The 24337-nt window shown below is 36.5% G+C and overlaps 1 protein-coding gene across 1 annotated transcript; it reads left to right on the top strand.

The window, feature by feature from the left end:
- Window positions 1-17806: 17806 nt before the first annotated feature.
- LOC137731480 (uncharacterized) lies at window positions 17807-23549 on the top strand. The gene is made up of 15 exons (XM_068470596.1): window positions 17807-18175; window positions 18337-18626; window positions 18711-18790; window positions 19190-19290; window positions 19461-19583; window positions 19807-19876; window positions 20300-20386; window positions 20474-20539; window positions 20675-20767; window positions 21047-21103; window positions 21197-21325; window positions 21422-21512; window positions 21991-22079; window positions 22481-22674; window positions 23190-23549. The coding sequence occupies exons 2-15, from the start codon at window positions 18407-18409 to the stop codon at window positions 23290-23292; spliced, it is 1503 nt and encodes a 500-aa protein (XP_068326697.1). The 5' UTR covers window positions 17807-18175; window positions 18337-18406; the 3' UTR covers window positions 23293-23549.
- The last annotated feature ends 788 nt before the right edge of the window (window positions 23550-24337 follow it).

Here is a 24337-nt window from a genome sequence, read left to right on the forward strand (position 1 = left end):
ACCACAAAAGTATGTGTTATGCTATCTATAATCAAAAGTAAGTTTACAATTGATTATAGCATGACAAAGGCTAGCAAAGGTGAAATTACCCACATGGAGTAATTCCACTACCTCCACGCTTACTCACCTTTCTCAACGTACGCCTTGCACTTGCTAGGACCTCAGCGGGCGCAAAACAAAGTGTGAGTGGACTAATTTTAATTATCAAGTCAAAATCATTTTCAACATACTAACCCCCATTTTGTAAAAACATATAGTGAAACTACATAATAATAAATGAATATCACATCAATTTCCATAACCGATAGCATACAATCAATAATTCAGAAATTATACCAAGGCTGGGCACAGGCTGGGCGGGGCCTAATTTTGAAGGAACCGGACAGGACTCGGATTAAAAGAAATGGGCCGAGTACAACGTATTTTAATACAAGAACCGAACCTAACTCGGCCTATTTAAAACAGGCAGGTTCAGGCTGGATCCATGAGTCCTTGGTTTTTTTTTTTTTTCTTTTTTTTTTTTTTTTTTTTTTTTTTTTTTGCGAAATTGCCACCTTCCTTGACGTCTTCGCCTCCCTTCGCCAAGGCCACGGCTTCCTCTTCTTCGACGATGAATCACTCAAGCCCTTGGAGTCCCAATCCCAGGAATTCCAACCCTCAACTCATTCACATATGTTAGGGAAGACAATGCACGTTGACTGTCGAGAGAGAAAGGGAGTGAGATCGCAGGGAGGTGAGAAAGGAAGGAGGAACGGTCCACAGGTGGTGTATCCGCCACTGGTGACGTGGATACTGTAGCCATGGTCGTCGATAGTCTTAAAGCTGTTGACAATGAGCTCGCATTTGAGCTTGATGGTCATGTCAGTGAAGAAGATAATCCAAAGGGGCTCGATTTGGTTAACGGCATGGCAAAGCGTGCCCGGAGTTAGGTTGGCCAGGTTGGAATCCGACGAATCGATGACTATGTAGATCAGGCCCCCTTTACCTCCCATGGCGTCCATGTCGAACTCGGTGCCACAATCGGCGAGCTTTTGGTGGTTGTTGCTCCAATCCTCGTAGCAAAAATGTAGAGAAAATTAGCAAAACCCAGATTGGGGTTTTGGGCTAAAAGCTAAAAATGCATGATTTGTGGAAAACCCAGCTGGGATTAAGAACTTGAAGAAGAAGAAGAAGAAGAAGGTTTGGGGGGGGGGGAGAGAGCAAGACTGTGGGAGAGAGAGATCGAGAAGGAGGAGATTGAGAATCCACAAATCCGAAAGGGAGCACTGAGGAGAGGAGAGTATTCGAGAAGGTGTGAGAAAATAGGAGAGGCCCATAATTACTAATTTAATAAAATAGGAAAAATATGAGAAAATAGAATTTAACTCAAAGGTCCATAATTACTCAAGACACCAGCCAAGGGCATTTTAATTATTTCACATCTTTCAGCAATAGAATAATATTATTTCAAGGTACGGGTTGTAACGGTCTACCCCCGTTAAGAAAATTTCATCCCTAAAATTTCCACAACGACTGGTAGAATAGATGTGGATATTGATTTCTCATATTTTCCTCCGTCTGCCAAATAGCTTTTTCTATCTTGTGTTTATTCCACAAAACCTTCATCAATAGCATCAACTTGGTTAAAAGAGTTTTCTCTCTACAATTTAGTATAGTAACTTGTTCCTCTCCATAGCTTAGATCATTCCGTAGCTCCATTTGTGATGATTCTGAATATAAGATGCGTCTGGAACATACCTTTGAAGCATCAATACATGAAACATATCATGCACGCGTGATAACTCCGTTATCACGGAGTAAATCCAAACGATAATCTGCACTTCACTCATTTTAGAGAGGGAGTAAGGACCAATGGATCGAGGATTAAGCTTTCCTCGCTTCTTGAGTCTCGTCACCCCTTTCTTGGTGATAAGGAGTACACAATCCCTAACAGTGCCAAGTCTTGGTTTCTTGTATAATCATCAGTAATATTCTTATGTCAATTTTGAGTAACCTTCAAATACCTTCTTAACACTTTCGACTCTTTAGTAGCATTATCCACTATTTTTGGACTCATAACAATTTGTTCTTCAACTTCATTCCAATACAATGGAGTTTTGCCAATTTTACCATGCAAGCCTCGAAAGGTAACGTACCGAGACTCGTATAGAAACAGTTGTTATAGGAAAATCCTATCATACATAGATGGTGATTTCAACTTTCACCGAACTGCATCACAATTACCATTAACCTATCCTTCAACGTCTAAATAGTCCTCTCAGACCATCCATCAGTTAAAGAATGATGAGCAGTACTGTATAGTATGTGACTACCTGTGGTGTGCTAAAAAGCTTTCCAGAACTTGGACGTGAATCGGGCATCCTGATCAGAATAATTGTTACAGGTATTCCGTGCAAATGAATAATCTGGTCGCTACAGAGTTTAGCCAATTTGGTAATAGAATATGTTTCACGAACATCAAAGAAACATGTTGACTGATAGGATTTTAGCACACCACAAAGTAGCACACAAATGTCCTATTGATTTTCCTTATCAACACTAAGATTTGTCAATTGTAGCATATGAAAATAAGGGTCCTTCCCACAGAAGATTGTTTTATCTAACTACTTAAAATGTCACAAAACTGGGCTACTGTCCCTACTAACCAGCCACCGAAACATAATTATTAGACTGACTTACACTTATCTAAAGTCTATGAAATTTTATATGCAAACACTAGACACAAAGAGCTACAGTCACACAAATGTTTGGGATTTTTGGAGTTGATTTTCTATTTAAATTAAATAGAACAAAAACAGGACAAAAACATATTTTAAGTAGTTCGCAAATTAAGAAAAACGAGGTAGGGGAATTGATATCCACCACCAAATAATCATGCAAACATGTTATGTTTCATTCAAATTCCCTCTATTTCTGGATGAAGATGCTCAAGTTGGCTCAATGTTAGAACTCAACCTATTACTCTTTCTTATGTAGTATATTAAGAGAATGGCGTTTTCAACTTAACTTAGTTCCTAACATGCAATCTAGAATGGTGTGTTCATAGATTTAACAAGTAGGAATCATTAAGAATGAAAAGAGTTTGAGTCATCACAAGGCATCGTAAGTATTAGTGTTGTCTTACTTATCCTAGAAATTGGTTCACATGTTAATCGCAATTAACAAGTACTACTCTAAAACATATGTAGGTCCTCATTTGACAAGGGCAGACACACACATATTCATAGCATTAGAATCATAGATATGCTTACTAATAGAGATTTTACCACACATGCAACCGGGTAAAAAACTTCTATATTACTTGCAAGAAAGATAAGTTCGTTGTAGTATAAAATGGTTCTCGCAAGGTCGTTCTCCACAGGGATTATTAAATAATTCGAAACAAACTAAATTTCAATTAATTACTGTAAAGCAGAAAGTTGAGATGATTGGTTTTATAACCTACTTAAATTAAAACGAATTTAATTAATAAAAATAAACTAATATGCAATATTAAAGATGAAAGGAAAAGAAAACTGTTTTGGAAAAATCAAATTAAGAAAGCACTAGGGTTTCACCATCACCTAGCAATCCTATGTATTTTTATCAATTACTTATGATCTACACATGCCACTTTGACGATTAGGTTTTCCTAATTTATATTCTACTTGGAACCTCCAACATAGAACGTATATCTAACATGCAACCCGTCCGGACGTTCGGATCAAATCTGAACATGAGAGACTCATTATGCTTTATGAAAACCCCTTGAAAAAACCATGCAACCCTTAAGATGTGATGTTCATCTTAAGTGAAATTACAATTATTAATCACAAGAAGCCAGCATCAATTTCAAGGAACCTTCCGACCAAAATTGCATCAAATTACTTTTCTAAAGATCCTAATGGTGATCAGGCATTAAGACAATTAGATAGTTTTAATCATGGTGATCAATAATTCAAAGTATGCATGCAATCAATCATAAGCAATTAGATAAAATCACATATTCATGCTAAGGCTAACGGCTTCACCCTAGCAAAAGGAATTAGTTACGCATATTCATAATTGAAATCATAGAAAATATTATTAAGAATAAACGGAATGAAAACACCTTAAAGTAGAAAATCTCCAAGAACCCTAGCCAAGTTCTCTGTCTCCCAAGGTAGCATAAAAGAAAGCCCTCTCCCTGATTAAGAACGGCCAAGCCTTTTTTAATATCTCCTCCAACCAGCGCACAAACCCTAACAAGTATTTTATTCCCACTAAGAAACTAAATAATAATAAAATAAAATAGAAAATAAAGTCCTAATTAAAATAGGAAAAACTGCACAGAAACTGTTCAGCCACGTTTTAGCCTCAAATCTTCTTCAAATCCGGCCCAAGATAGCTTGTTTTAAAGATAAGAACGTTCTGAACACATCTCCAGAAGGCCACGAACCCATCCGAGGTCATCTTGGGCTCCAAAAACGCAAGTTAAGCCCAAAACGTCACTATTCCAACACTGCGCATTGCTCCTTTATTTTATTGTCAGAAAATCATCGCTTGGTAGAAAAATCTGATATTTTGATACAATCAAGCCAAGTGACTCACGAACATCCTCCAATTGAAATTACTCCAAAATTCATCCATTTGACCATGTTTTGCTCCAGAAGAAGTCGAAAATCCTATATTAGAAATACAATTCAAAGTATCAAATTTTTTCCAAATTATTAACCAAAATATATTAAGAATAGGGTAAAATATATAATATAAAATATACTCATCACTTACTAAGTATGCATCTGTAGAAAACACATAAAGAATTCATCAATGAGACAAGTAGTGAACCAATTTTCATCCATTCATACAAGTAATTCAAACGAAATGTCATAACAAACTTGCAATCATATTTGGGGCTTCAAAATAGCCCCTAACTACTAAAAATTTAGTTACACATTATTCTCATATAAAACCAAAAGAAAGACATGGGTTTGAGAAGATAAAACCAAAAGAAGAGAATGCCAAGATTTCCTCCTTCCTTTCCTTCCTTCCAACTTAGCAGCCTTGCCTATTTTCCTTCCATTCCTTCTTTTTTTTCTATCTTTTTCTTCTCTCTTTGCCGCTGCAACCTGCAGCTTTTTTCTTCTTGCTTGCTGCCACAGTTTTTTCTCCATAACTCACCCCACTAACAGTCATTTAGTGATGACAATAAGTGAGAGGAAATGGTAAAACAATTGTAACTCTTTAGGTAGCATTTATGCCCATTACTCCCACTTAATTTTCCATTTCCTTTGATATTTGAATAGGTATCAGCTGGCTTGTTCTTGGCTGCATCAGTTTTGGCTGCTAGTTTTATTCGATTTATTGCTTTCAATGCTTTCTTGTTAGTTACAAACTGCTCAGCCTCTTGGGGACCTTTTAGTGTTAAAATGGCCATAACTTCTTTTAGAAAAATAATATTAGCAATCCGTGAAATGCTCCAAAAAATAGACATATGTAGCTTTCCAAGCATATAAGGCTCATTCTCTAATTCATTCTAAGCTGTTCGTAACTTTCTTCCAAAATCAGCTGACCTGCACAGGCAGTTTTGACGAATTTGTTACTTAAAATCCCACTCGTGCTATTTTTCTTTTCTTTGCTTGACAAATCCTACAAAACACAAAAACAAAGTAAATAGCTCAAAAATATAAGGAACTAACTAAGAAAATACAAGTGAATTTTATATAAAATTTATATAAATATGAGCTTAACACTGACTTCGTGAGACGATTGACGATTATGCAAATGTCATCATTACTAATTCTCGGTTCAGAAATTTGGATAAGAAATTCATCGTAATCTCTTCCCATTCCCCATTTAGGGATAAGAAGAAATTGAGATAATCTTGCTGGGTTCCCATCTCTCGGCTTTCACTTGTTGGCATACAAACCATCTTCTTACATATTCAGCCATTTCCCTTTCATACTCGACCAGTAGTAGAAAGGCTAGATAGTGTAATACATCTTGGTTGAACCAAGATGCACAGCACTTCGCTGAGATATGTACCTCATCTAGAATTTCCTTCATCAGCTCTTTGTCTTCAGGAATATAAAGTCGATTCTCAAATATATGTGCTTCATCTCTTCTAACTTTAAGATCTTGTCGTGAACCACTTACCGCTCATTCGATAAATCTCCACTCAACATATTGTTCCGTTGAGCCGAACAAATCTGCTCAACGAGTACAGGTTGAACCTGAAAATGAGCCAATAAGGCTCCATCATTTTCACTTTTTATTGAGCTTCCATTTCCTTAGTTCAATAAGATTCGAAGTAGAGACTTCTCAAGGAGAAGAAGGTTGTCGTTTGAGAACATTACCTACCACAATAGCATAACCAGGATAGTGATTGATCGTACAATTGTAATCACTGATAAGCTCCATTCATCATTGTCGTCTTAATTTTCAGCCCCTTCTGGTCTAACAAATACTTCAATCCCTTACTATCCGTAAAGATACGACATGTCTCCGCAAAGATATTATCGTCTTGGCTTCAATGCAAATACTACTGCTGCCAATTCGAATTTATTGATATGACAGTTCTGCTCACCACGTTTCAATTGTCATAAAGTATAAGATATCGGTCTTCAGTAGGACATTGATACATATCCCGAGCTTGGATGTGAAACATCAACATATACTTTGGATTCCCTACTCTTAACAAAGAGAAAGAGCAGGTACAAGTGTTTAAGTAAGGTAATTTTTCACTTCTTGAAAATGGCTCGTGATAATCATTCCACTCAAAAGTTAATCCCTTTCGGGTTAACTTATTAAGTGTGGTAGCAATAGAAAATAAATCTTGCATAACTCCCCGGTAGTAACCAGAAAGTTGTAAGGCATTTCGAACTTCGATAAAAATCTTGGGTTATTCCCAATAAACAATTTCAGAAAAATTTTGCGGATCGACAAAAATTTCTATGGTCAAAATGACCTGACCCAAGAGATCGATATTATCCAACCAGAACTAGTATGATCAGGATTTCATAATGACCATACCAAGTTCTGAGTGCAGCTTTCGAGACATCCTCAATATAGATCTTAACTCGAATGACATTCCAGTTATGTCTTTAAGAATACATCTGAATACTCATTCACAATTATGCGAGTAAGATATCTTGAACATCCCCCCTTTTTTTTTTTTCTTTTTTTTTTTAAATAGTCACATGGCTTGAAGAGGAGGATTACGACCCATTGGTACAGTTCTTCGATTTCCTAAGAATACCATTCATGATGGTCTTGCCATATTCACTAAAAGTTATAAAGTCTAACTCATTAAATACTAATCAAAATGGGCCTACTTGCCCACTTGATTAAGGTACCCACAAATGAGCCGCTAATATTATAGTTTGCAGCTCACAATATTGACAATCACAATGTTGTCTCGATAAACAAGTAATAAATCCCTGAGAGTGCAAAGTTACTACTTTGCCCCTCATTGGGTAATATATATAAACCATTCGATTCATGGATTGCTCATAAGGACACGTACCATCTAGAAGGAAGAAAATGAATGATGAGTAACAATCACTCAATGTTCAAGCAGAATGTCCATGTAGGATTTCCACTAATCCAAAATCACATTCGAATCCTCAAAAGTCTGCTACAAACTCATCATAACACAAGTCCTTGAGTTCCATCGTCCGAATTGAGGACTCTACTTGAGCTACAGTCATGATCTTCATTTCTCATGTCATGTCTGCTGCCGAAGCCACGTCCATCTTAGATTACACTGTAAAGTTGTCATTGTCGAAAAGGTTGTTAAGCCTCGGGGAAAAAAATTTGATTGAACTAGGAAGACGAAGTGCTCAACTTCCTAACTCAACTAATCCACGACCTAGAACGATCCCTACGTGCTCATACTACAATTGTCTAAATTATAAGGTTTAATTTGTGTGCTAGTTTTTAACACATCAAATTTTGGTGCCGTTGCTGGGGATTAGCAAAATTGCTAATCTTCCCCTTTGTTTCTATTTGTGTCTTTTCTTGTGTTTCTAATTTAGTTTTGTTTTGTTTTCTTTGTTTTAGGTACTAGTTTATGACTCGAAGTTCCCAACCTGTCCGTGGGCATAAATTGGAATTTGACGACGATTTTGAACGAATGAGAAGAAAGAGGAAGCAGCCAAAATTCAATCCACCTAGTTCTAGTTCCGAATCTAAATTTGAAGCTGAAATTGAAACAGAATTGGAAGAGGAACAAGACATGGCTATTTACAATCGAACAATCAAGGAACTTTCAGCCTTGGGATTAGACAATGTCGTTCCTCTTTGCATTCAATACCCTGCAGCAATTCAAGGAAAAACTGATGAGTTTGAATTGAAGTCTAGTTTGCTGCATCACATTCCTAAGTACCATGGGCTATCCATGGAAGATCCAAACAAGCATCTTAAGGAATTTGAAGTAGTATGTTCGAGTATGACACCAATTAATGTTGATGGGAATATTTTGAAGATGAAAGCCTTTCCATTCTCTCTTTTGGAAAAGGCTAAAGATTGGCTCTTTGAATTAGCACCTGGAACCGTCACTTCTTGGGAAAGCATGAAGAGAGCATTCCCAACTTCAAGAGTCATTCTTTTGAGGAAGAGCATTAGTGGAATTCAACAAGGCCCAGGAGAAGCATTTCCAGCGTATTATGAGCGTTTCAAGACTTTAGTTGCATCTTGTCCACAACATCAAATGAAGGAAGAGCTTTTAATTCAATATTTCTGTGAAGGACTACTTCCACTTGAGAGACAAATGATTGATGCTTCAGCAGGAGGTGCTTTAGTTGACAAAACACCAGTTGCTACAAAGATCTTAATAGTAAATCGAGCCTTGAATGCACAACAATACGAAGGAGTTGGACAAAGAAAACCTACACGGCAGAATCAAGTTAATGAGGTAAGTACTATTTCAGAACTTCAATCTCAAATGGCTAATCTCTCTACTCTTATATCACAGGTTGTTGAAAGATCCAAAGTGCAAAGTGTAGCTGCATGTGGCATGTGCTCTATGCAAGGACACCCTACTGATCAATGTCCTTAATTAATTGAGAATGGGGGATAGGAAAGTGCCAATGCCATAGGTTATCAAGGCCAAAATCAACCAAGGAATGACCCATTTTCCAACACCAACAATCCGGGCTGGAGAGATCATCCAAATATGAAGTGGAGGGAACCTCAACAAACTCAACAGCAAGGCGAATATAGATAGCCACCTCCTGGGCTCTATCAAAGGCCATTTGCATCACCACAACCGCCCCCACAACCTTCCCAACCAAATTCAGGTTAATGGATAATGATAAAATTCTTCAAGCACTAACTTTTTTGACTCAGGGTTTACAAAATTAGGCCAAAGAGATGGGCGAAATGAAGTATCAAATGGGGTAAATGGCAGACTTCATGGGATAATTTAGAGAACAAGGCAAGTTTCCTATTTCAACCATTGTAAATCCAAATAGAGGTTTTGAAACTGCTAAGGGCTATTACCTTGAGAAGTGGCAAAGAGATTGGAACCAATCCAAAGACATCCAAACAAAGCCAAAAAGAGGACGAACAGCTACCGCCTGAAGAAGAAAAGTTAGACAAGGCCACGGCAAGGGAAGAACAATCCTTGCCGCAGCCTTTTAAGGCTCCTATACCTCCCAAATTAGGTAAGGTTGGTTTGAATTCAACTCCTTCTAACCCTATTCCACCAAATGTGCCTTTTCCTCGCAGGTTTATGCAATCAAAGAAAGAAGAAATGAAAAAGACATCTTAGAAACCTTCAGGAAGGTACAAGTCAATATCCCATTTATTGAAGCAATAAAGCAAGTTCTGAAGTATACTAAGTTTTTGAAGAAACTTTGTACAATAAAGAAACGGATTCCGGAGAAGTTGGTGGTACATGTAGGTGAAAATGTCTTTGCAGTTTTGCAAAGAAAGCTGCCACCCAAATGCAAAGATCCATATAGTTTTACTATCCCTTATGCTATTAATAATACAAGGTTTGAACATGCTATGCTAGATTTAGGTGCTTCCATTAATGTCATGCCATATTTTGTTTATGCGTCAATGAATCTAGTAGAGCTTAAAAATGATGGTGTCATTATTCAATTGGCTAATCGATCTAATGCATATCTGAAAGGAGTTTTGGAAGATGTTATGGTGCAAGTAGACCATTTGAAATTTCCAGCTGATTTTTATGTGCTTGAGATGGAGGATTCAGCCCACTCTACACCATTGCCAATCTTACTTGGAAGACCTTTCATGAAAACAGCCCAAACCAAGATTGATGTGTCCAAGGGAGCGTTAACTATGGAGTTTGATGACAATATGACTAATTTTAATGTTTCTAAATCTATTAAGTATCCTAATGATGTTCATTCTTGCTTTGCCATTAATGTGATTGAAAATATAGGGCAGGAACTTTCAGCAGTTATCAAGAAGGATGTATTTAGAACCACCATTGAAAAAGGAATTGGAGTGGATCACATGGCACAAGTCACTGTCCTCAAAGCACCCAAGGCCGAGAGCACCACCTCTAAAATTGTTAACAGTGCTGCTACTTTTGAGTCTTCATCACAATACGTCGGTGAGCCACATATTCCAATGCCAATTCCTATTGCAACTAATAGGTTGTTACCTTCTTTGGTTCAGGTGCCCAATCGAATCCAAACTGGTGGGAGAGTTTACATTGACTTTAGGAAGCTCAACGCCACAATCAGGAAGGATCACTATCCTCTTCCGTTCATAGATCCAATGCATGGAAGTTTTAAGGAGCATGTTGTGGAGGATGTACCCTTCCATGCTGTTGGTCCTAGTGTAGCTTAAATTGAGGTATCGTCCAACTAGAAGACATTAAAGCAAGCACTTCATGGGAGGCAACCCATGTGTTCGAATCAAGAGACGATGGAATCTCCAACTCCTATAACCAAATTTGCTCTCTTTTACCCTTCTCTTCATTGTTTTTACTTTGCCATGATTGTCTTGTTTGGTAGTTATATTTTATTGCTTTCTTGTTTAAGTTTATTTTTGAAACATTGAGGACATTGTTTGGTTTAAGCGTAGGGTAAACAGATTGTTTTTCATGACATATTTTTGAATTTCACCACCTATCGCTGCTAATATTGTTATTCACTATTTTAAAGTGTTAATTGTGTGTCATAAAAAAAATTGAAAAAAAAAAAAAAAAAAGCTTGAGAAAATACCGAAAAAGTCGTTTTTGTTGCTTGTTTGTGTCTTAGGGTACCTTCCAACACAATGATGAGGATTTGGTTTTTAATTGCATGACTGTTAAAGAAAGTTACAAACATGGGTGGAAGTTTGATATGCTCTTTGGTTAATACTTAGTTATAGTTGTCATTTACGAATTCACATGTAATCACAAAGGAAAAAAAATCAGTTTTTGTAACATGCTCAAAGGAAGAAACTCAAACTAACACTACAATCCTATGAGACTTGAGCCTATTCTTTGTTTGGAGAGTTATTAATCTGTGATATTCTTGCTTTCTAAAGTCGTTGCATGATCACATTATTTCTTTGTTTGGTTGCTACTTAGAATGCTTTTTCATCATTTTAGTTCCAAACACTAGAACTCATGCCAGTTTCATTCAAAGCATAAAATTTATTGCATAACAAATAACAAGATGAAGATGTTTAGTTACCACCAGAGCCAAAAAGCCTTATCCCTTGCATATGTATTGTAGGTTTAACCCCTTTGAGCCTTATTTGGCCTATTTTCTTTGTTAGCCTACATCTTTTGAATCCAATGAAGTAGTGCGTATGTTTCAAAGAAAAGAAAACGAAACGGAAAAAAAAAAAAAAAAGAAGGTTGAAAAGAAGTGAGAATGAGTTTATAAGTGTTGGTTGTTGAAGAAGGGTCCAAAAATGTGAATCTGTCCCTAAAGTTTGACGAATCTCTCCTTTGTGTTTATAGTTCGGTGCTGCAATCAAAAGTTGAATTCTAAGTGTTGATTTCATTACTTTGCTTACTATCACTTTAAAAACCTTTGTTTATCCTTAACCTTTCTTTGTTAGCCAATACCTTAGCCCCATTACAACCCTTAGACTTTTATCTTGATTGTTATGCTATTCAATATGTGGAGTTTGAAATTGGTACGAGCATATGGAATCCCTGGTTCTCGCTTCTAAGTAGTGGCATTCCATTCATGAGATCATATACATGTTTGTATTAATAATTCCAAGAATTGCCTTCTTGTTATAACATATGTGAGTGCTAGTCTACATGTTTAAATCAATCTTCTCACATATACTTAGTATAGGGAGTGTAGTCAGAAAATCTGTGTGAAAATAGAGAGTATATCTGGTGAGGAATTGAGTGAATTCTCTAAGGCATGTTACTACTTTCAAATGTTGTTTTAATTGATTAAATGCGAGCTAGTGAGTGGTTACTGCGGCTAAGTATAAGCTCAAGAGTAAGAATTGCTAAAATCTATGTAAGTAGTGATTTTTAATATGTCATGTTTCATTGGAAATCCCTGAGGCAATTGTTGGAAGGTTTAGGTTTTCTTTTGTTTGTTTTGCTCGGGGACTAGCAAAAGCTAAGTGTGGGGGAATTTGATAGGAGCATATTTATGCAACTTTGTTATCTTATTTCTTTGCATTTACTTCGTTAATTTCTATTTATTTTGGTAATTTATGTTATTTTCATATTATTGTAGGTCCAATTTGTAAGGATGACAATAAATGGCCAAATGGAGCAATTTGGAGCAGTTTTGGACTTGGATTGGATAACATGCGTGGAGAGCATATGGGCTGGACGTTTTTGGTGTTTAACATGTGCTAAGATCTGGAGGAATCAAAGTTGAAGCTTGGAAGACAAGGAAATACATTATCTTATCCAACATTATCCAAACTTATCTCATCTTATCCAGTCTTATCTTATCTTATATAACCTAATCCAACATTATCTCATCTTATTTCCAGCTGCAAAAGGAATCTTTATCACATTCTAAATAATTCCCATCTGATTCTAGGAGTCCTAAGATAATTCAAACACCCTAATTCTTTTTCTCCTTGGATTCAGCCATGCCCTTTGCCCTATATAAACAAGTTGTGCCGCAAATACGAGGAATGGGGATTGTGCCGCAACCTGCCATTCAACCATTGAAGTTTTCAGAGTTCTTTCTATCCTTGTTTAGTTTTAATGTTTATTTTGGATTTTTTTTCAGTTATGTTGAACATGTGTAACTAAATTTCTTTTTAGCTAGAGGTGAATCCGAAGTCATGATCATATGTTTTATATAAATTGATTACATCCAGTTATTGTTTCATAAAACATGAATGCAATTTACTTATCTATTTTATAGAGAACTTATTCTTATATGCTTATTAAGGATGCATACTTAGTTTGCATGCAGGGATTTAATGCTAGAATATAAGGGAATTTCACCTAATCGTTATGAACTTATATTTGCAAGTAGTAAAAATCACTAGTCATGATTGAGTTAAGTAAATTCTTGGTAGGAGTATCATGCTTTTCATAGTTACGAATGCTTCGTCAATGCTTATGATTTTCACATAACTTAATGATCTTCGAGATGTATCTCTATCATGCTTTTCATAGTTAGGGAAATTGAGGAGAATAACTTGATTGGGTCGCTAAGTCCAATTCAATGAACCTAGGAAAATCTGAGAGATAATTTGTGCAGTTCACAGTTAATTTAGGGCATTGTCACTCATGGTTTATAGAAATAATAACTAGAAATCGATTTGTATGCATATGTTTCATGTGTGGAGAACAATCCTCTAGCTAGCATTTCACCTATATCTCGTACAAGACCTAATTCGTTTACTGCAATTTACATTATTTTTGTTAAAATTCGTCCAATAATCCCCCTCAGTTCTTATTTTGTGTTAGTCTAGCTTAGTTTTCAGTTTTTATGTTTAATTTGTGTTGATTAGCATCCCTCCTAATCTCTGGCCTAGAACGATCCCTACTTGCTCATACTACAATTGTCTAAATTATAGGGTTTAATTTGTGTGCTAGTTTTTAACACATCAGTCCATTGAGCTTGTAGGATCCTAAACGCTCCCTCCACATCTTTCCTGTAAGACTCTTGTTTCTGCGAAAATAATTTCTTCTTCACAGTATCTAGATGAGAATAACTTTTCACAAAGGTAGACCAACTAAGACAAATACCGTCAGTTAAGTAGTAACCTAGCTCATGCCTATTACCATTTACATTGTACCTCCATTCTGGTGCCCATCCATTGACAAAATCATCGAACAAATGAGAAGAACAAAGAACGTTGATATCGTTGTTTGATCTAGGAGCAGCGAAGAATGCATGCCAAATCCATGTGTTGTAAGACGCCACAGCCTCAAGCACGATGGTTGACTTATTGTGACGACCCTTAAATTGGTCAGCCCAAGCAATAGGACAATTTTTCCACTCCCAATGTATACAATCGAGACTTCCTATCATGCCAGGGAAGCCTCTTTTGTCCACCTTGCATAGAAGCCTCTTTGAGTCTTCACGATTTAGCTTACAGAGGTATGTGGCTCCATATACGGCTTCAATTGCCTTATAGAATTGCTTGAGATTCTCAATAGCAGTATTTTCCGCAAGTCGACAATATTCTTCAGTTAAGTCTGTAGAGCACCTATTAGCTAGCATCTGAATGAGATGATAGACTTTGTTGGCCTACGACATCTATCTTTCATGCAAAGTAGTGGTCATGATGGACAACTGCATTCAAGATGATTTTAAAAAGATTTCTCCTCATCCGATACCGTCTCTGAAAATCATGAAGAGGATATCTCGGACGTTCGATGAAATAATCTTTCATCATTTGGTCATGACACACTTCTCTATCACACTGCACAAACGAACGCCCTGAGATAGAACCACGATAGCTAGATTTGGCATGGTGCTCATATTGCATAAGCAAGTTTGCATATTCGAGTTCTTCATTGTTCATTTCTGCATCCACAGTTGCAAGGCTTGCTTGGTATTGTGCGATCTGCATTGCCAAGCTACACCTTCTTCTATCACCCATTGATAAGATATTGATGATTTTGAGGAAACAAAAACACTTTGAAAGTTTGAAGATTGGTGAATATGTTGTGTGATAGTTAGATATTCAACCTATGCTTATATAGAAAATGATTGAAGGTTTGTGATTCATGTGTGTATGTTTGTGTTTCATGCATATCTTGTGTTTTGTATGTTTTTGGCATGTGTTTCGTGTGTGTCATATGTTTCACATGTTTGGTGTGTTATACATCTCTATCATGTGTTTTGTATGTGCTTATGTTAACCATAACAACTACCAAGCCTACGTGGCACACAGGCCGAGTAATTAATAAACTAACTACGTCATTCGGTTATGTGCGGGGCATGCTAACTCATCGATCGAGCTCGATTGGGGAGTAAAATGTGTTGATGTTGCGTTGGGTGCGCTGCTGACTTCTTGATCTTGCGACTGCGACCGAGGAAGGAACACGTCTCGACCTTCGAGTTCTAGAGCCTGAACATAAGCATGTTAGTCTTGCGAAGTTCACGGATCGTTGGCGTCGGGTTCGGTCATAGTGATTATATTTGTGAGAGTATAAGCACGCCGAACTGGCACCAAACTATACGGACACAAGTACTCGAAAGAGATGTATGTCCTAATGGTGAATGTGGTTCGGCCGTCAGAATGCCGAACTCTAAAACTTACTTGTGAATATCCAATCATATTCAACTCGGCTTGCAATGTGCCGAGCCCAATAACTTGTAACACCTCACTTCACTGAGAAGGCTAATGAGATGACCTCTGTCAATAAGGACTCGAAAATCCTTCTTGACCAAGACTTGGATAGGTAATCAATTGGCCTCGACGCAGTGCTGTTTATCCAAACTAAATGTGCTTCACGGTCGGCTGATTCTACGGCAACAATGTTGTTTATCCAAGCTGAAGATGTTCGTCGGTTGCCTTCACAGTGTTGTTTATCCAAACTAAAGATATGTTGGCATAAAAAATAAAATAAAAATATCATGGTTGTTGAGAGGTTTCATGTGGAGCAAGAGTTTGCGCAGGACAGTTTGTGTGTTGAATTGGAAAGCCTTTTAGTTGTTAGCCGCTTGGTATTTATAGAGATCTGCATGCCCAAGTCGCGAAAACCAATCCTAATTGCATTGTGACTCTAAGTCTTTATTGGTTGCTAACCCCACGTCTTATCAAAACTTGTTGTCATCTTGCAACCTAATGCAATCTTGTTTTGACTAGATTATTGGCATCCTGCCATGGATATTCAGTGGTACTTTCTATTCCATCATCATAATCTTTATCCATGCATAATAACCTTGTGCCAAAGACCACATACATGCATGATGATTCCTTCACCAACTTAAACTCTAAAAAGTAATTCTAATTGATGAAATATAATCAACATATCCCTTAGATAAAGCCACGTGCACCAATCCCATCCATGAATTCCAAGTCAGTTTGAATTGTACCACCCACTTCCATATCAAAAATAGGACTTAGGTTTTGATAATAATTAGCCACGTGGGACTTAGGTTTCAAATGTCCTCGCACGATCCTTTGAAGACAGATCAAATCATATTTTTCCAAACCAACCAACTGGATATATCAAATATTTGGTTTAAATATCCTAGTTAATATTAAGAGATAATATTATGATTAAAATCACAATATCATTTCTCAATAATAACTAAAAATCATTTCAGCCACTTTATCATCCAACGGTCTAATATATGCTCATTCAACGGCCTCGATTGCTCGGGCCGATAGTGTAAAATCGGGTCCAAACAACTTCATATGTGTTATGTGTGTCTTGTGTGTTTCATGTATTTTGTGTTATACATCTCTATCATGATTTTCATATTCTTCCATAGTGTTTCATGCATCGATTTAGTGATTTTTCAAATATTTATCGAAATTTAAATATTTTTACGTTAAAATGTTCATAAAATTAATTTAGGATAGTTTACATAATTTTTTTTAAATTAATTTTAAAAACAATTAGCCTAAATTCATTCTTTAATAATCTGGGGCTAAAATTTTGGACCATAAGAGTTGGAGTAGAAAAATTGTTTATGAGTTAAAACCTAAGGACCTGTTTGGTATCCTATTTGAAAATTTTTATCATTTCTCAAAACATTTGTTGAAAACAATTTTCTTTAAGACTCAAAAACTTGATTGGTTTGCAATTTAAAATTTTTAAATCTTACAATTTAAACTAGACAAAGAGATCTAAAAAGAGGGGTCGCAAGAGATGGAGATGGAGAAAGAGGAGAGAGGAGGAAATAAAGTAAGAGATGATTGAAGGAAAGAGAAAGAAGAGAGAGGGTTGGACGAGATAGAGAGGAAGAGGAGTGAGAGAAAGAATTAAGAGAATGAAGAGAGCGGATTGGAGGAGAAACTAAAAAGAGAAAAAAAAAAAAAGGAGAGAAAGAAGAAAAGAGAGAGAGATAGATTTGGAGTTAGAGGGCAGGAGGAACAGAAAAGAAATGAGTGAGTTTAAGTTTAAAAACTCACATTTTTATGTTTTTAGAGAATATACTATATTTTTTAGTTAGTTTTGAGTTCAGTTTTTTCAAATAATTCTACCAAATCAGTTTTTAAGGTTTAAAACTTGAAAATTGTTTTAAATTTAAAAAGTTGAATTTAAATAAAGTACAGTCCCTTAATTTTCTAAGTTAAAAATTTTAAGTTTTAGGTTAAAGAATGAAGATGGTCTTAGAAATGAAATAAGTTATTCAATAAATATGAAGAATATTCCACCTTTTTGGGGTACGCATAACCAAATCAGGAAAAAAAAAAAAAAAAAAGGTTAAAAAGATGATGAGGACGATGGCGCGATGAGAAGGTCAAACTTAAACAACTCAGAGGCCAAAGCTAACGTGCTGTAATCTGTGTTGTAAAACCCAACCAAATCCAGCCAGCCTCCTCATAAGAAGTCGAGAAAAAAAAAATAAAAATAAAAAAAGGTTAAAAAGATGATGAGGACGATCGCGCGGTGAGAAGGTCAAACTTAAACAACTCAGAGGCCAAAGCTAACGTGCTGTAATCTGTGTTGTAAAACCCAACCAAATCCAGCCAGCCTCCTCATAAGAAGTCGGAATATGAGGATCCTGTCTTTTGGGTTATACGAGATTGTGGTTTGGATTAATTATTTGCTAGTTTTGTTGTAACTTGTAATTTCATCTCCTGCTGCTATCTGAGAAACCCAGCTAGCAGTTCTGGGCTTCAGGTGAGTTTTTATTTTTACTTTGTTTATTTATCTTAATTGGGGAATGATGTTATGATCCATGAACAATTATTGGCTTAATATGTTATGTAACTTGTAATTATTATTAATATATTTTTCTTACCATCTATAAATTGTAAATTGTTAGATGACATTGTTTTCAGGGTTTCGTTAATTCGATACATTAAGCAAGTTTATTGGAAATTCTGTTCGTATCGGAGTCCTGGATAGAAAATGAGAGCAATTGCTCGATCTTTTCACCAATGTAGATTTGCTTTGTGCCATCAAGCATGTCATTACTCAAGTGGTTTTGTAACAAGGCAGAAGCTGTTGACAAACACCCGTGCTGTGTTTGCTTATCAACTTGCTAAAATTGCCGAATTCGATAGACTTCAACACCCCATGCTTATGGTCTCGAGAGCTCTGTCAATTGATGTTGCTCCAATTACTAATGGTGGTGCTTCTTGTATTTTGGGTTGTCTTAGTTTGTAAAGTAGCATTATAGTCTCAGTTTTGATGGTTTTGAGTTCAATAGCAGATGTAAAAACAGCGGGGCCACTTGTTGAGTATGAACGAAGAATTGCTGCAGGGGAACTTGTTGACGGTGATGCCTACCAGGTAGGGAAAACAACTCATCGGGTGTATTCTTTATCAGTTCTAAATGAGGAAATGATTAGAATGAAAACTGTTTGGCACCTTCCTTCATTTGAAATTTGAAGTGCTAAATGGCACAGTGACGGTGCATGCAGACCTTGGAAGTCAGCTTCATGTTTTCACATACTGTTTGTTTGTTTGTTTGTTTTGGTTGAACAGATAATGTTTGTTATGGACACTTTATTTAGAGGGAAATTATCCCGTAATTTGGTTTGAAGGATTTAAACTTTCGGCCTTATTTAGTAAATCCTGTGTTAAATGTGGGTTGCTCTGGTTGGATAACAGAGAACTGTACTATCGCTTCAGGCATTTATATGCATTATCTATTTATTTTTCTTTTTTAAATCTGACTAATTTTTTCAGGTAGGCACCTTAAGAGAACTTCAAAGGCTTTATGATGAACTTGTTCAATCAGCTGATGCCTGCCAGTTGGATAGATATTCAATTTCTACAAAATCTGGAAGGTACTCTTCAATAACTTGTTTAATTTCACCACTTGTGATCCAATTTCAAGTTGTAGGCTGGTACAGTATATGATACCATTAGCTTCGTGTTGAATTTTTTCTTTTCCTACTTCTAATTTGTTCCTGTCTAGGAGTATTTACCAATCATTCATCTTTTTGTCCATATACAGGAATAGGTGGTTGTGGTATCATTTCATCCCACATTCTTCAACCTCACCTGTCAAGGGTCTTTATCTGTATGGAGGAGTGGGTACCGGTAAAACCATGTTGATGGACTTGTTTTTTGATCAGCTGTAAGTTTAAATGAATGTTCTTTTTTGTTATGTTATTGTTTAATTTTCTAGATATTGCAACGCTATTGTTCATAATCGTTGAGGAACACTCCTTGTAAGTACAATGGATCTTGGTGTTTATCAAAATTTATTTATTTCTGTTCTTGAATGTTAACTTCTTCAACTTTCTGTCCATCACATGTTGTCATTTTTATCTCCTAATACTTTTATTTTCGTTTCTCAGACAATGCTGTTGGAGGAAAAAGAGGATTCATTTTCATGACTTTATGCTGAATGTACATAAAACATTGCGAGTAAGATGAAATTTTTGATAAAAGGACTTTCTTTGTTGTATCTGAGAAATATCTTCTTATGCGAACGTAGGCTGTATTTGGTAAAATTTTTAGGGTTAATTGTTTAGCTTCCGTTGCAAAAAATGTATCATGAAGTACAGTAGAACATTCAGTCATTTGTACACCGCCCTTGGATGGATGATATCCGAACAGGTTGTTCTTACAGTATTTTTGAAAAGAGAGATTTTATTTCAAAATAAGAGCTGTGCATTTACAGTACAACAGGTTTTCATACTTGAGGATTAGGAACTCATTTTTTCAGTCAGTTAATATTCGCATATATTTGAACTAAATGTTCATTTCATTCTGGACATTGGTTCTTTGGTACTCGGTCTTATACAACTACCCGGTTAAGGTTAACATGGGTGATATATATTTTCTCAGAAGCACCAGGGTGTAGAAGATCCACTTGAAGTTGTTGCAAGAGAGATATCCGACGAGGCAGTCTTGTTGTGTCTGGATGAATTCATGGTAGAGCGCTAGTATTTGAAAATATGATTCAAAATCATATCTTACTTTGTTCCTTTATTGTACTGATTGTCCTGTGGTCTTACGTAGGTGACAGATGTTGCTGATGCATTAATATTAAATCGCCTGTTTAGACATCTATTCAATAATGGTATTGTAAGTAGTTTACTTTCGTTTACTCTCTTGTGCTCATGGCCTTTTATACACTGAATCATGCAGATTCATACTATTTTCTTTGTTTCGATTTTTATTTGTGTGTTTTATTTTACTTTTTGTGCGAGGCAAGTTTAGATCCTTGTTTCCACCTCCAATCGTGCTCCAGATAAGCTGTATGAAGGTGGACTGCAAAGGGATCTTTTTCTGCCGTTCATTGCGACTTTGAAGGTATGTATCTGGATGTGATCTCATCTGCTTGTAATTAGATTGGTTCAAACCAGTGATTTTAGTATATGTTTGCCACAACACGATAAAATGTTGCCAATGCACTTGTAGAGTTACCAAACCTTTAACTGGGTTTTATTTGGTGCTAGAAATTTTTTTTTATGTATGCATTTTTTGAAGTTTTACATCTGGCACCAGTACTCATGTGCATAACATTTTATCATGTTTTCCTAGTCTGTTAATTAGTTTGTACTTCATAACAGCAGGGTATTTTGGCTGCAGGAAAGATGTGTAGTTCATGAAATTGGTTCTGCGGTAGACTACCGGAAACTGACTTCGGTGAGATATCAAGTCCACTAAGATTCCACGTGTTCAGGTGATATTACCTAATGTGTATAAATATCTAATCTCATGCTTGCACCTTAACTACAGGCAGAGCAGGGTTTCTACTTTGTTGGCAAAGATTTGTCGGGATTTCTCAAGCAAAGTTTTCAACAATTGATTGGGGAACACGAAGCTGTTCCACAAGAAGCAGAAGTAGTAATGGGAAGGACATTAAAGGTAATCTCTCGGTTGCCTTTTGGTGAGGCATGTGCCGAGAATATTATATGGTCATGTGTTTTTGGATCTGACAATATGTTCTTTAATTCATATCAGGTTCCACTCGGTGCTAATGGATGTGCGTATTTTCCTTTTGAGGAACTCTGTAACAGACCATTGGGAGCTGCAGACTATTTTGGATTGTGCAGTAAGTAAAACCTAGCAGAGTCAATAATTCATGCAAATTAGGATGTTAAATTTATTTTTAGTTAGTGATATATGACATCATTGTGTTGAGTCGTGGGATGGATGCAAATTAGTATTCTGTATTCGTGCACTCCTACACTTAAGAATAGGAACCGCAAAACATAAATCTGGATGTTGAGCATTGGAACGTACTTCCCTGTATTTCATTTTATGTTTATTAAAACCTCCCATCTTTTTCTTGACTAATATTTGCGCAGTTTCAAAAATCATTTCCCTTTTATCCGACTATGAATGATAGATATAGATCTTTGTGAACCTTTACGAATTTTATTTTTACCTGGATGCACAAATTCATATTACCTTAAAACTATTGGCTCTTTTTTAGTAGTAGGAGGTTCCAAACACCCTAATATGGGAATTTCGTATTTCAAGAATCAAGAATAACTTCTCTTAAAGATTCTTCATTTTCCTTTTTACAGAGAACTACCATACCTTGGCATTGGAGGGTGTCCCAGTTTTTGGGCTCCACAATAGAACAGCTGCATACCGGTTTGTCACTCTGGTTGATGTATGTTCTATGTTTCTTCATAATTTTTTTTTTAACAAACGATGTTATCTACACTAATGCGGAGGGTGATGGGCTTAACCTCACAATGGACTAGCAATAATGTGGTTCAGACTCGCCTTTGGCGAGAATCGAACCTAAGACCTCACTTACAAGTGAAGAGGAATACCACTAGACCGTAATACTTAATGGCTCTGTTTCTTCATAATTAGGTTGGCCATATTAGTTACAACTTTTGGAAATAATACTTCTGGAAGCGAGATATTTGGGAATAAGTTTTGTTCATGTCTTTGGTTATCCTTCAAAGGATACTGTTGTAACTGCATTTGGGTTATAGCTTAATCACCATTGCTTTCTCCACTCTCATGGGTCTTAAATTATTCTATTCACTAATGTGGTCACAGGTGATGTACGAGAACAAGGCCAGGTTGTTGTGTACAGCTGAGGGAACTCCCTTTAAACTCTTTGAAAAGGTAGTGACAATCTCTGATGCCCTACAAATCGCACCTAGAACCTTTTCAAGGTCAAGGAAAAATGATGATGCTGGACTGTGCGTGGATAATGAATTGGGTTTTGCCAAAGACCGCACCATTAGTAGGTATGTTCCTCTGCAGATCATTGTACCTGCCTCATTTGTCTATTATTGCACATTGAAGTGTCGTTTCAAGTACTGCATGACAACTCTCACAGTTTCTCGCAAATATGCACACTTTGATTGGATGAAATTTGCAAGGTTTGGATTGAAGGGCAGCAAAAGAAAATGTGGTGTTTTGTGTTTAGAAAATTTTGGTCATCAAAAGATCTCATTTTGGGTTAATCTTTCCTTCACCTCTTCTCGGCATGCATTGTTTATTCTAACCTTTTACAACGGGAGCCAAAATATCTCGTTTAGAATCTTTGCGCCATGCTTCTGTCCTATTCTGACCGATTACTACCCTAAATCCAAATAACTGTAACTAAAAACAAGTGGCTTAAGGTTTTGGGATCGATAAGAACAAGTCTATATTTGAGACGTGGTAGTTTGGTTGTATGAAAGTTGTCAATCTGGTTGTTCTTGATCTCTATTTATTGCAACGTTGCTAGTACTGACTGTGAAACCGCTGACGAGTGCAGATTAACAGAGATGAATAGCAAAGAATACTTGGAGCACCATGCTGAAACATTGGCTGAGAACTCAGAGGAAGGTGTGAATCTTAATAAGGTCGTGCAAGCATGATGACGTAAACAGATCCAGCTTACTCCAGTAAACCGGCGTTGTATAATTGTGTGGTTGCACATCAAGAATCAGCATTGTAACATGAATGCTATTTGTTTTCTTTTTTCAGTTGAATAAATGTACTCTCTCATAGTCGTATTAGATTCACCATTGTAACATAAATGTTATGATAATGCTCTGAAATTTTGAGGCTTGATAACTTCCTTGTGATTTATGGGATTGGCTACAATATTTACATGTATTTAATACAATCACCATATGAGCGTCGTATATAATTCGAAGGAAATTTTGTGAAAAACGAAGTTCATTAAACAACATAATACATGCATTTAACAATTAAATGGCAGAAGCATGTTTATATGCACTTCAAAACAAAAAATTAAACCATGAAATTCAAAGCCTAGTAGTTGTGGTAAACCAAGACTCAACCCAAATCTTAAAAGAAGGGAGTTGAGAAACTTTTATACCTTTAGCACCTCTTTGCTTAGCAAATGATATTCACCCATGTGAGGGTCTTCTTTTCTTTGTCTCCTTGCTCCTTGGCTCCATGGACGTGGATGGAGGAACTTTGCTTCTTGGCTCCATGACTTCTTGGATATGGATGGAGGAATGGGTTCTCCAAAAGTCCCTAAAATTCACCTTTAAGTTCCAACACCAAGGATGGTTGAGGAAGAAGATGAGTGACCATGGAAAAACAAAATGTTAGCAATGTTCTCCCATGGTGCCCGGCCTCTCTAGAGAGAAAAAGCTTGTGTTCTCTCATCTTTCCTCAAAGAAAACCCTCATGAAGAAAAGGCTATAAAGTTACTTTTATACCTACCTTCATTGGAGTGACAAACTTGTAATAAGTCCAAAATCACACTCTCTCTAAGCACGGCCGGCCTCCCTATTGTTGGTGGGTTAATTGTCCACTTTGTTATGGTTTAAGTTGTGTGACAACTAAAACAAAGTGGACAATTAAATAGTTTGGTCCACAAGGCACATAAGGTTTAAGTTTTAATTAATCCCTTATGTGCCTTTCGTTCTTGATTAATTAACTTTGAAT

Source organism: Pyrus communis, chromosome 4 (genome assembly GCF_963583255.1).
Source record: "Pyrus communis chromosome 4, drPyrComm1.1, whole genome shotgun sequence".
Taxonomy (NCBI): Eukaryota; Viridiplantae; Streptophyta; class Magnoliopsida; order Rosales; family Rosaceae; genus Pyrus; species Pyrus communis.